The sequence below is a fragment of the Ranitomeya variabilis genome, chromosome 8, assembly GCF_051348905.1.
Source record: "Ranitomeya variabilis isolate aRanVar5 chromosome 8, aRanVar5.hap1, whole genome shotgun sequence".
In the NCBI taxonomy this organism is placed as follows: domain Eukaryota; kingdom Metazoa; phylum Chordata; class Amphibia; order Anura; family Dendrobatidae; genus Ranitomeya; species Ranitomeya variabilis.
In genome coordinates this window covers 188789084-188802856 of record NC_135239.1, presented here as the reverse complement: position 1 = coordinate 188802856, position 13773 = coordinate 188789084, and the positions used below count along the sequence as shown (strand labels likewise).

General features: G+C 40.4%; 1 protein-coding gene across 4 annotated transcripts in view; it reads left to right on the top strand.

Annotated features, from left to right (window-relative positions):
- Positions 1 to 566: 566 nt before the first annotated feature.
- The window catches only part of TASOR (transcription activation suppressor), an 88795-nt gene continuing 75588 nt past the window's right edge, over positions 567 to 13773 (top strand). For all 4 annotated transcript variants that reach the window (XM_077278520.1, XM_077278519.1, XM_077278518.1 and 1 more), the window contains exons 1-7: positions 567 to 1088; positions 5022 to 5164; positions 5527 to 5619; positions 10413 to 10485; positions 12544 to 12635; positions 12874 to 13032; positions 13347 to 13474. In XM_077278520.1, the coding sequence (XP_077134635.1) occupies positions 809 to 1088; positions 5022 to 5164; positions 5527 to 5619; positions 10413 to 10485; positions 12544 to 12635; positions 12874 to 13032; positions 13347 to 13474 (968 nt within the window). In that variant the 5' untranslated portion in view covers positions 567 to 808. The remainder of the gene's footprint in view (positions 1089 to 5021; positions 5165 to 5526; positions 5620 to 10412; positions 10486 to 12543; positions 12636 to 12873; positions 13033 to 13346; positions 13475 to 13773) is intronic.

The window sequence follows — 13773 nt, the reverse complement described above, 5'->3', positions numbered from 1 at the left end:
AACAGAGACATCTCGATTCTTTGCGGTCTTGCTGCGTTTCGCCACCTCAAAACACATCCATAATAAATGTACCACAAACACCTTGGCAGGTTAGACATTTTTCTTTTTTGTTGCATTTTTTAACTTCAAACTTCCTTTATATTTTTATTAGGGTGCAACTAACAATAGTTGTTTTTATTTTAACATTTCCTATATTAACGGCGGTACGTTTTACAATAAAACACACCAAAGTTTTACCTATTAAGTACATAATAACGCATCAAAGAAAACCAAAGTTATCATCATGGAAACCCTGTACAAACAGAATATGCACTACTGAGAAAAGCAGATTATAATATATAACGTAAAAAAGACTTTCACAGACAAGGAAAAAGTACAACAAAAGGAAACCGCGCACCTCAGATCTGGAAGGAGACTCGTCTCAGAAAGAGGAAAAAAAAAAAAATAACAAGCTTATAAAATGGCGACCGGTCCTGACAGGAATCCTTCTTCTCGGCTCTCATTGGTCAGTGAAGTCCGATCTCGTTCGTCTATTGGTCAGCTCTCGTTCTCCCGCCTTTCGTGACGTTGCTGGGCAAAGTAGGGGAGGGAGGAGGAAAGGGTTGGTGAAATGCGGGAGCGCGGCACACGCGGGCACAGACGGCAGCGAGATGGCGTCCTGAGGGGAGGCTGAGGAGAATGCGGCGTCCTCTCACTAAGCTTTCCCCTCGCCATTAAGATTTGCGACGGAGCCTGGACGAAGAAAACTTGACGACGCTCCGTGTGTCTACTGTTCAACGGCGTCGGAGAGAAAGAAGCCGCTGAAGCGATGGAAGAAGAGAAGCTCGGTGCTGTTAACATGGACGTCAACGGGGGCGGTGGAAATAACAGACTCGCAGCAGCTGAAGACACAAGACTCTGCGGCTCACAAAATGGCGAAGCTGAAGAGGACGAGGCGGCTGCAGCTGCGGAAAGAACGGGCTGCAAGAGGAGAAACAGTGTTACCAGTGAAGCGGCCAACATGGAGGGCGTTAGAGGGGTTAGCACCCCCACAGAAGAGCCCCCCAGAAAGAGGTTTCAGATTCCTAAGAAGAGCAGAGAAAAGAAAGGTGGTCGTCATCTTCTCCCCCTGTGTAGCTAGCATTCCTTATGTGAATGGTGTCATGTTGCATGCCTATGAAGTATCCATCACCTCGGCGCGATCCCGGGGGCCACACTGTAGGGCCAAGGTAGAGAATGACGTTATTAGCACGGTAACGTCTCTCCACTAGAGGGCGCCCGCGGTCTGAGATCACAGCTCGTTGTAAAGGGGGCGTTGACAGTTGGACGGCCCCGCCCACGCGTTTCATGTGCCACGCCCATGCGTTGTCCAGGGAGCCAGAAATGACGTGATTTTTTTTTTTTTACCCCTCTTTTTTTGAAGAATCCTTTTGGTTAGTTAAGCATTGCTGCTAGTGTGTAATTTTGGGGTTTTACCATTTTTATAACGACTTTTTTTTCTTTTTTTTTTCTAAATGAATCCTATCTCCGGGATGGGATTTTCTTATTTTGAGTAACGAAAATGGGAATTACCTGTATACTTCCAGTATAGTAGGGATTCTGGCTCCTCCCCACTAACGTGTTAGTCTGTAATAGGTTCCGACTTTTCTCCAAGGTTTTTATTTATTTTCTAGTTGAGACCTGTGGTTTAGGGCCACTGATTAGCTTGTTTAGGGAGGAATTTGTTAGATGCAATTCTGGGTTTAGAGTAAATAGGGAGTTGTACTTATAGTTTGAGAATATGTACAATTTTAATTATAGTTAGGCTACGTTCACATTTGCGTTGCGTTGGGCGCAGGTTCGGCGATGCATGCGTCATGCGCCCCTATATTTAACATGGCGCATGGACATGCGTTGTCTTGCATTTTGTGACGCATGCGTCATTTTTGGCACAAGCGTCGGCGCACAGGACGTTGCATGTTGCATTTTTTTTGCGCCAAAAATCAAGCAAAAAAAGGACTCATGCGTCACAACAATGCGTTTTGCTTGCGTTGTGTCCTCGACGCAACGTCCAACAACGCAAATGTGAACGTAGCCTTAGAACTTTTTTTTTGTTGGATCGGTTAACTTTGACATCCTGATACAGTAAGACTGTTCTAGGTTGGGATTCCATAGCTTTTTGGTTTATTAAAATTTCTGGATTGACCGTGTATTAATTTCAAGGTGTAAGAAAATTAAACTCAATTTTTGTTTTCATTGAGGGAAAGCTTCAAACGTGTTAACTATGCTTTTTTTACACTTCCATATTTCAACTCTGTTCCGGATTTCATTTAAAAAAAACAAAAATTGGAAAAAATATGGCATGTACCTTTGTAATATTAATAGAAATCACTTTTCATTCACATCTGTCGCTGTTAGCCATTTGTAGGGTTGTGGTAATGTACACATGGTTATTTCCCAACGGGACCTTACTTTTGTACCTTTATGATCGTGTCTTATGTCATTAACGGTAAATAAAAGAAATCGCAGCTTAATAGTGTAACGTGATACATTTTTCAAGAACCTTTGGGAAACCCCACCTTCAATGGGAATACATTAATTGTATAGGATTGCCTTCTATCAGTTGGTTTAATTTACCCATTGTAATGTAACCTTAAAAAAAAAAAAAAAGCTATAGCCTATATGTTGATTAGAAAAATAAAAGAATTTGAGTTTTTGCCGTTTTCTCAGGGAAAGCTCAGAGTGGTTGATAGTTGGATAGTTCCACCCATGAGGTTCTGTTAAAGTCCATCCCCCAAAACAAATTCTCGTAGAAGCTTGTAAAATGGACACTTCATTGTGAGCATGTACTTTTTAAATAGTATAGATATATTGTTATTGGGATACATTTAATCTCTATCAATAAGTGGCCATAAAAATCAATCTTTTGTTTTTCCTAAAGTGAGAGGCCTGTAATTTACTTTAACCATTTGTAGCTTTCGGTGGGGGAAAAAAAGCATTATTATGACTAATCCTTTGTTCTCAGAGAAAATTAAGCGGTGCCAGAGGTTCCTGGCATTGGTTTAGTTTCCATCCCTCTCATTCAGCACATGTGCATGCTCCTTGGAACTGATAGTACTTGTGTATATGGAGATCAGAAGGAAAGTCTGACTGCAAAACGAGCATTTTGAAAAATATTTAGTCAATGTTTAACCTTTATACTAAATAATCTTTATATAGCGTCAACATATTCCGCAGTGCTTTACAGTTTAACAGTTTCAAACAAAGTCATAAGGAACGTTAACAAAACAATAAAGCAACATAACACGACCCTGCTTGTGAGAGCTTACAATCTACAATGGGGTGGGGGAGATACAAGGTGCAGGTGTATATTTACAATGATGGTCCAGCCATCTTAAGGGGATGGGGGATAGATGGAAGTAGTGAATGGGCTACACACAACATAAAATGACTGATTAGTGAACGTGATAGGCCGCTCTGAACAAATGTGTTTTGTGGGAGCGCCTAAAACTATGCAAATTGTGGATGGTCCTAATTTCTTGGGGTAGAGCATGCCAGAGGATTGGCGCAGCTCGGGAGTAGGAGGTACAGAATAGTGCAGAGGTTAGTCGAAAGTCGTTGGCAGGGCTCAGTGGTCGGTTAGGCCGATAGACTGAAATGAGGGAGGAGATGTAAGGGGTGGGGCGCACTGTGGGTGAGAACAAGTACTTTGAATTGGATCCTATAATGAATGGGCAGCCAGTGTAACGACTGGTGAGGAGCGGACACGTCTGAATACCGATTAGCTAGATTGACAACCCTGGCTATTGCATTAAGGATAGACTGGAGAGAGGAAAGTCGAGTAAGGGGGAGGCCAATTAAGTGTTACAGTAATCCAGGCGGGAGTGGATCAAGGCGACCGTGAGGGTTTTTGTTGTTTCCATGGTGAGAAGAGGGTGGATTCTAGAGATGTTCTTAAGGTGTAAGCGGCACGAGCGGGCAAGAGATTGTATATGGGATGTGAAGTAAAAATGACAGTAAAATGAAAAAAATAGTCCTGCCCTTAACATTTTAGTTGATTTAACTCAACTGTAAATGATGACAATTTATAATTATAACGGTGTACTATGACAATTAATAAAACATACCCTGGTATTTTTCACATCAGACCCAGGGCTGTGGCATTGGTAAGCTAAACTTCCGACGCCTCAATTTCCCCAACTCCTACTGCCTCATACATGCTTCACTACTTAGCATGTACGTAAAGTGTAGAACAGATTAATCTCTACAAGCCTAGCCTAGATCCTTAGATCAGAAATATAACAGACATTTCATAACTACCAAATTTTCATGAGATACATTTTGGGAATCTGTCCATTTGATAGACTCTACCAAAACGGACACCGACTGACTCCACAGCCCTGGTCACACCTATGGATTGCGAGTAGAACAGGGATTTAGACTAGACCAATTCTGTACTAATTAGATTAAAATAAGTGTCTTGTAAAATTTTCTTTACTAAACCTTTTCAATGCATAAATTGATTTGGTTCTTTAAAAAATAATTTGACTAGGTGTCTCTTCTGTTTAGAGCTGAGCATGGAAATTCGATTTCCTCTGTTCACTAATAATTTGCAGACCTGGGTAACCTAAAGCCATGCTTGACAATTGCTGATCTCAGATGGCCTTCTATTGCGTGAAAACGTTACAATTATAAGATTTTCAAGTTTACAATGAGTGTGGTCTCCTGAGGATGCATACCATTCACGTTGGAAGTCGATAAGTTGAAATAATTGTCTGATTGCACAAAACCATTGTCTCTATGCTAATTTTAATCAATTTTGTATAGTTTATATTTTTTGTTTAAAACAGTGTCTTAATTTTAAGTAAATTTGTAATCGTTCTTTTTACAGATTTTCGTGATGTCTCTTAATTCTAAGTAAAGCATAATAAAATTTTTGCACCATTGTTTTGTTTATGCGTTTTTGTTTTAACAAAATCACCATAATTGACCATTCAAAAAGTTGCACAATGTGTCTTGGAAGTAACTTTACAAAAATTTTTTTTTTTTTGTTCATCTTTTAGCTCTTCAGCCAATTAACTCTGGCTCACGGGATTTTGAGGAGGTACTGAGAATTCTACAGTCATCATACTTGGATTCAAATTCAAAGATGCATTTTACGTACCAGTCTGCTCGAATGGTTCACAACGAATTCTTGGAGAAAGAGGTCAGTGAGCATAAATTGGTCATCTGACTGATCACCTGTGCTTTTGTAGAACCTTTTTGTTCTGGCACATTACTCTTTAGTCACTATTCTTCTTTTGGACGATTGCGTTAAAAAAAACAAAACCCTCAAAGGCTTTGGATTTAACCCACTTTAATGAAACCAGTAAAGTACCTCATGGAAAATGAAATTTGTACCCCTTTTTACATCAGACAATGGCATTCTACTTGGCACATAGTAATTTTACTTCGTTTTGTGCGCCTAATTTACTACATAGGATGAGTACAGTCTCATATATATATATTTTTTTTTTTTTACCAGTCCTTTCCCAAATTCCATACATCTTTTGTTTTTTGTTTTTTTAGTTCACTGAAAAACGAAGACAATTGAAATTTGAGGGTCGATCAGATAAAGAACTTGTTGAATCTTACGCTTTTCTTTTGGTTGATGAAGATCAGGTAAGGAAATGCAATGCGGTTGATTGTTCGTGAAGTGCTTTGTTTTAGCAAAGCAGACGCTGAGGAAAAACCTTTTGCTGGTATAGAGGCTTGTCTATACGATTTTCACAGGCTAGTTATATAGTGTTTTTAGTGATTCTCTGATCTACCCCAGGGTTGAGATGCCTGGACAATGTTCCTGCCACTGACTGCTTGCATTTTATGTATTTTTTTTTTTTTTTTTTTTACTTTTTAATTTCTCACTTTCGTAGCATTTTCAGATCTCACGGCATATCATTTGCTACCGGCATTATATTCTTTTCTGGACACTATTTACTTAGTTTTAGTCAGCTTCTGTTTAGTGTTTCGATATGCATGGATGAAAATCTGGTGACACACGCTGAAATTTCTGTATTCACATAAAAGGATGAAGTCCATATCTTGTTTTTGAAGGATTTTAGTGGTTAGAGTAGTAAATATACAGTTTGGACATTCTCTCACCGACGCTAATGGATAGGAACAGTCTCCAAAACCACCAAGGATTCTAGTAAAATGAAGAAAAAAAATGTGGAAAGATGCGTACCTAGGACTCTCTTCGAGAAGTGAAAACGTACTGCAGCTTTTCTTGGAGTCTAGAAATCTGTGAGAAATTCTTTGGAAAGACATCATGCGTCTTTTGGTTTGAATTGTTTAAATTGGCATCAATCCTACAGGAAGTTGCAGCAAGTTAAAAGTACATGCAAGCTTTAAGCTGCTTGCTGACTTGTAAATGATCATTGCACCTCAGCTGAGAACTTTTTGTTCCAATCTGATCTAGTTTACATAGGAATGCAATTCACAGGATGTGGGTTGAACTTCCTTTAGGCTTTCATACTGTTAAGGCCCCGTCACACTTAGCGACGCTAAAGCGATCCCGACAACGATACGACCTGTCAGGGATCGTTGCTGCGTCGCTATGTGGTCGCTGGTGAGATGTCAAACAGTGAGATCTTCCCAACGACGCAGCATCGATGTGGCGACCTGTACAACGATGTCACATGGCAGCTATTATGACGATTCAGATCTCGATGAGGGACGTCCTGTGTGAACGAGGTCATTGGTAAGGTGTCAAACACAGCGATGTGTGCTACCCAGTGGGACCTCAACGATCAAAAAAAGGTCCAGGCCATTCCGACACGACCAGCGATCTCACAGCAGGGGCCTGGTCTCTGCTACGTGTCAAACATAGCGAGATCGCTACTGAGGTCGCTGTTGCGTCACAAAACTTTTGACTCAGCAGCGATCTCGCTAGCGACCTCGCTTAGTGTGACGGGGGCTTTAGAATTGTGTTGGCAAATCTCAGAGTGCTTTGTCCGAACATGTCTTGATAGGAAAAAACAAACTTCATCCCATACAAAATCTGTTACCTGGTCAAGTCTTAGCCATATAGTCAGACATTTGTTGAACAACTTATGGTCGATCTGTAAAAGTAATGATCGATTACAATGCCATAAATTTACTTCCTCTGGGCTTACATAAATGGATTAAAACTCGTTGTTCACCTTGGACAAAGTTCCTGCGACAGCACCTGATGCCTGTTTCACAAAAAAAGGCAAGAGTTTTTGATTCATAGCCAATTTTATTTTTACTAGAAACGTTATTTTGGATGTTGCAGGCGGCTTTTCATAGTGCAGTTTAATGAAACCTACAGATCTATGAACTTGCTTTAGCTGGCTAAGTGCTTAAAATAGCTGTCAGCTATTCCTCCTGCCCCCCCTCATGCACATGTATGCTCAGCTCAAGAGTGACTGCCGGACACCTCTGGTGAAATACATCATGCTTGACCCCTTTCTCAGAGTATCAGGCTAGCCTATGCATACCCGATGGTCTGTCTGTTTAGATGGAATCTGTGAGTTTGGACAAAGTTAATTTATTGGGTATGGCCACATTAAAAAAAAAAAAAAATGTTAAAGCTTTTTCTTTTCGGGACAAGAAATTAAATCAAGCAGTCATCACTAGGGAGTATGTTACTCAAATCATATATCCATACATTGTGCGATAAATGAATACATGAATGCCACTATTCCTACACGTAAAAAAAAAAAAAAAGTGAGGCTCTTGGTTAACTTATTTTATGCAAAAATGTATACGCCATCGACCAGCAAAACAAGGTGATGTCCAATGGATGGACCATGAACTCTTGTATACCCATCAAGACCTCAATATCATCTTAGGAAAGAGGTTAAATAGTTGAGGCAGAACTTGTCTGGGAATAATGAGTTGATAAAGGATGCGTGTGTTACTCAACAATCCAAAGCAATAGAACCAGACGCATACCATCTTTAAAGGGAATCTTTCACCAGTTTTGTGACATAGCTAAAAATATCGCCTTATTCAGCATCTGTTCTGCATTCCCTAAATCCTTGTATAACCCCCTGACTCCCCTTGTATACTCCCGAAAGCCTTTTTTTTTTTTTTTTTAATTTGTCCCCCGCTGTATGGGAATCTTCTCAATCTGGTGTGATGAGCGTGGTTTCGGGCCTCTCCATCCCTCACATCGGCTGTTGCTCACTGTCCCACTTCTTGGATGACTCCTTGTGTCATCCACATCACCGTGCGGCATCTTGCGCCTGCTAAGAAATATTGGGTTTCGCACCTGCGCAGTATGCTTTGCCCAACTAAAAACAGAAGTGTCATGCACCTGCAAACGTACTTCCGGCTCATGTACCGGAACTTTTTTTGCCAGGACATGCGCCCTTCTGTTTTTCAGCTTTGCATGCAGTTGGTGCAAAGCATACTGCACAGGTGCAAAACACGCTATTTCTGAGCAGGCGCGATATGTCGCATGGCGATGTGGATCGTTACCCATGTCAGGAGGACGGCGAGCAGAAACAGGGATGTAGAGGCCTGAAACCACACCCAACGGACCAGACTGAGAAAATTTCCATACATCGTGGGAGAAATTAAAGTTTTTAAGGAGAATAGAAGGGGAGTCATGGGGCTCAATAAGGATTTAAGGAATGCATAGCAGATGTTGAATAAGGTGATATTTTTAGATGCTATCTCACAAAACTTGTGACAGGTTCCCTTTAATCAAAGCATATATCTAAACAAACTGACACTTGAAATTATGTTAGAATAAACGATAGAAAATACAAGATTCTTTTTGGTCAGACTGTTGATCCAAATGCTGAATTTTTTGGAAGTCATATAAGCAACACAAATTTATTGTATACTTTTGAGTCACCTAGACCGCTGTTTCAAGTTGCACCACACACTCCTGAAGATGAACACTTGCTTTATAAAAGTGAAGAGAATACACTCAATAAAGATAAAAACTATATTTGATAGTCAACTGTGCTCTCATTCAACTGGCAACTCTATCCAGAAACAGCAAGTGTTCTTATGTTTTCAACAGGAAGAGGGCTGCTATCTTGCTGAAGAACAAGAGTGGGAGTTTCAAATTCACACTAGTTGAATATTCCTTCTTTTGCCCATTACCTGTTGGTTGAAGAGCTGGAAGGCTGCCACAAACATCATGTAGTCAAACTATTCCACCAAATTGGCTGGCATTATTATTATTATTTATTATAGCGCCATTCCATGTGAAAAGGGGTATACATAATAAAAAAAAAATAAAGTACAGTAATCTTAAACACAAGTCATGACCGGTACAGGAGGAGAGAAGACCCTGCCTGTGAGGGTTCACAATCTACAAGTCAACTTAAATTTGGGTCTTGGATTGGAACTTGTCCTTCAACAGTTTTTGCATTAATATTACAATTGACTGAACTTGTCATGTCTTCAGGGACATGTATATCTTTTTTTCCCATTACATGAGTTGCTTTTTCCCTGCCTCGTGACCACCTCCTTCACTCCAAAAAAGAAAAAAACAAAACAAAACTCAAAACTGCCCAAGGTGAGGTACTGCAAGGACAAGTAGATGTTGAGTTACACACCATGTGGAAATTTATGGGAAGTGAAAGGCAGAGAAAAAGATTGAAGGTTTTGGCAACCTTTTTAAGTGCTGGATTCATATCTGCACAGTTCTAGCTCGGGACTGCTACATAATTTTCTCCACGCTGCTGCTTTTGTCTATTAAGGAAAGAAAAAAAAAAAAATCCCTTGTGTGTCTTTAGTGTATGAGGGACTTCAGAGCAACCCATCTCCTCTTAACCGTTCAGTCATTTGCAGGGTAAAAGTGGTGAAAAAATGCAGTATACAAGTCTTATAGTGACCAGAAATAGGGCTAATCCTCCTGCACATGACTGCTTATTCTGAAAGCTATCTGAAAGTATAGTTCTTTAGGTTACAAATGAATGGAAGTAGTTTTCTGCGAAATTTGCTTCTTTATCCACTTATGACTTATTTTGCTCAGTTCTGCATCCTTACCGGGAAAAAAAAAAAAGAAAAAAAGCTAAAGACTGTCAGCTCTGGAAGGTGGCGCAGAGTGAAGGTAGGGACATACAGAGCTGCTGCTTTCTAGTGTTTTACATTACTCAAGTGTTTGGATTCACAGCTACGCTGCTCAGTATTGTCATAATATCCTCCTTGTTGCTGCCTCTTTTGAACATGTGCTACATAGACACGGGCAAGCAGGAGTCCCTCTGCTACTGTGCAGTATTTAGAAGCTAACGCAGGAATAACTGAATTAGAGCAAAAAAAAAAAGTAAAATTCAAGATGCAATGGGTGAAATGGGTGCTCTTGAAATGACCCATAAAAGTTGGCTGGAGGTCTAACAGCAGTCCGCTTTTGATCTGCGGTTCCCCTTTTCTTTGATTTCATCACTACTGCAATGCCATACTACTTCTGATGGGCATGCTTTTAATTCTAGGTGCAAACCATAAGCGAGAAAGGATTACTAGTGGGAAATTCCAAATTTACAACACTTGGCAAGTCCTCAATGGGTAAGTTTATGGAATTTTTAATGTGTAGTTTTGTTTTTTTTTAAAGGGAGACTTTAGTGAATTGTGAATGTTTCTTGTGTTTTAATTGGTCCCTTTTTATGAAATGTACAAAGTAATTTTTAAACCTTTTTGAATAAATCTTAAGTCAATTTAGGCTTATGCTTATTTGTAAAGTCTTTGTTCCAATTAGCTGTTAATATTTTAAGAAGCGTGTTTGGGGAAAAAACACATTTCATAGGGTCTAAATTTTTCTTTTATTTCTTGCTGAAGTTGTACACTGCTCAAAAAATAAAGGGAACACTAAAATCCCACATCCTGGATATCACTGAATGAAACATTCCAGTTGTAAATCTTTATTTATTACATAGTGGAATGTATTGAGAACAATAAAACCTAAAAATGATCAACGAAAATCACAAATAATATCCCACGGAGGTCTGGAGTTTGGAATGATGCTCAAAATCGAAGTGGAAAATCAAATTGCAGGCTGATCCATCTTCAGTGGAAATGCCTCAAGACAAGGAAAAGATGTTCAGTATTGTGTGTGGCCTCCACGTGCCTGTATGATCTCCCTACAACGCCTGGACATGCTCTTGATGAGGCGGCGGATGTTCTCCTGAGAGAGACGTTGGTGGATAGTGTGAGACATGATGTCCCAGATGTGTTCAATCGGATTCAGGTCTGGGGAACGGGTGGGCCAGTCCATAGCTTCAATGCCTTCAGGAGCTGCTGACACACTCCAGCCACATGAGGTCTGGCATTGTCCTGCATTAGGAGGAACCCAGGGCCAACCGCACCATATTATGGTCTCACAAGGGGTCTGAGGATCTCATCTCTGTACCTAATGGCAGTCAGGCTACCTCTGTCGAGCACATATAGGGCTGTGTGGCCCTCCAAAGAAATTCCACCCCACACCATTATGGACCCACTGCCAAGCCGGTTATCCTGAAGGATGTTGCAGGCAGCAGATCGCTCTCCACGGCATCTCCAGATTGTCACGTCTGTCACATGAGCTCAGTGTGAACCTGCTTTCATCTGTGAAGAGCACAGGGAGCCAGTGGCAAATTTGCCAATCCTGGTGTTCTGTGGCAAATGCCAAGCGTCCTGCACGGTGTTGGGCTGTGAGCACAACCCCCATCTGTGGACGTCGGGCACTCAGACCATCCTCATGGAGTCGGTTTCTAACAGTTTGTGCAGACACATGCACATTTGTGGCCTGCTGGAGGTCATTTTGCAGGGCTCTGGCAGTGCTCCTCCTGTTCCTCCTTGCACAAAGGCAGAGGTAGCGGTCCTGCTGCTGGGTTGTTGCCCTCCTACGGCCTCCTCCACGTCTCCTGGTGTACTGGCCTGTCCCCTGGTAGCGCCTCTGGACACTACGCTGACAGACACAGCAAACCACCTTGCCACAGCTCGCATTGATGTGCCATCCTGGATGAGCTGCACTACCTGAGCCACTTGTGTGGGTTGTGGAGTCCGTCTCATGCTACCACGAGTGTGAAAGCACAACCAACATTCAAGTGACCAAAACATCAGCCAGAAAGCATTGGTACTGAGATGTGGTCTGTGGTCCCCACCTGCAGAACCACTCCTTTATTGAGGGTGTCTTGATAATTGCCAATAATTTCCATCTGTTGTCTATTCCATTTGCACAACAGCATGTGAAGTTGATTGTCAATCAGTGTTGCTTCCTAAGTGGACAGTTTGATTTCACAGAAGTTTGATTTACTTGGAGTTAGATTCTGTTGTTTAAGTGTTCCCTTTATTTTTTTTTTGAGCAGTGTATTTTATAGCATATATGGTACTACGGAATAGATTATTAGTATTAGATTGGGGGTCCAACATCTCCCCACCGCAACCAATCAAACGATTTAAATTTTTTTTAGCGGTGTCCTCCTCTTGAAACAAAACAGTCAAGTAGAAGTGTGGTTTTCAGACTTTATTCAGTAACCTTTGTGGCCAAAGGTTTGCTATTCTTTAAAGCAAATATCTAGGTTTCGAGTAACAGTGGACCCAAATTTTGTGAAATGTTTGACTTTTTTTTTTTTTTTTGTTCCTTAGGTGTGTACCTCTCTAAGTGCGCTGATTTATTGCAGGTTAATCCCTTAGAAGTAGGAACAACAGGATCTATTGCCATATTTAAAGTAATAAAGGTAAAGTTTATTTAATGGCATTAACTTTGTTCCTTTTTATATGTTGTCATTAAAGAGTTAGAACAACCCGGATCTCCACATCACCCTTTAGAAAGAATGAATTGCAATGTTTTGAGAGCTATTTTCCATCTCTTAGCAGTTTTACGTGCAAATTACTCCATTTTTTATATTATAGCAAGGGCTCTTTATTGATGATTGAATCTGGTTACCTGCTTTTATGTTGCATTCTTTTTCATAGGGAAAAATGAAAGCAGTTTATGATAACTTTAGGAATAACCAGGAGTCTTTTTCTGGCGCTACCATTCTGGATCCAGCGCCTAAACATGAGTGTCATGTGTTAAAGAACATGAATGCGGTTACAACCCTGCTATCCTACAGGGCATTCGAGCGTTCCCAGGTAACATTTTGTATGTATTTGTACTTGCAGATTAAAATCCATCAGCCTTTAATACATTTCAATGCATTAGGCTGAGGTATCCTTATAAAGGAAAGATCTGCTTTGCTTTTGTATCTAGTCCATATTAAAGCACCTTTAAAAAAATAAATAAATAAAACTATATAACACATTGAACACAGGTCTTGTCCTGTTATGCTCCATAAATATCAGTCCTAGTCTAAAAAAAAAAAAAAAAAAAAAAAAATCTTTTGTGTATATGTAATGTAAAAATAAAGATGTAATAAGCTTCAATTTCCTAATTTCCCTGTCTTTAGTATTATTTCTATGAGTATGGATTTGATGAAATTCTCAAGAGACCTCGCCACGTGTGTCCATACGCTGTTGTGTCATTTTTATACAAGACCGTTCAGAAACCAAGACGGCCATCTTCACCTCTGCCAGGGTTAGTAGTTTATCTCCATTTTATGTTTTTAATCTACCCTACCATTTAGTAACTAACATGTTGTTCACCGTGAAGGTTGTGTAATGGACAATATGCATCCGGATGCAATGGATCTCGTTCTTTTGACGCAGTAAACCGCATGAAATTAGACCTCTCTTCTTCAGTGTCTTAAGGGGCAGGAAGCAGACCGTGGAATCTGAACACTTCATTTTAGCCATCATCACCTTAAGCGTATGATATGTGAATTCTAGATCACATATTACACCACGTAACCAATCAGGGCATGCATAACATTTGTA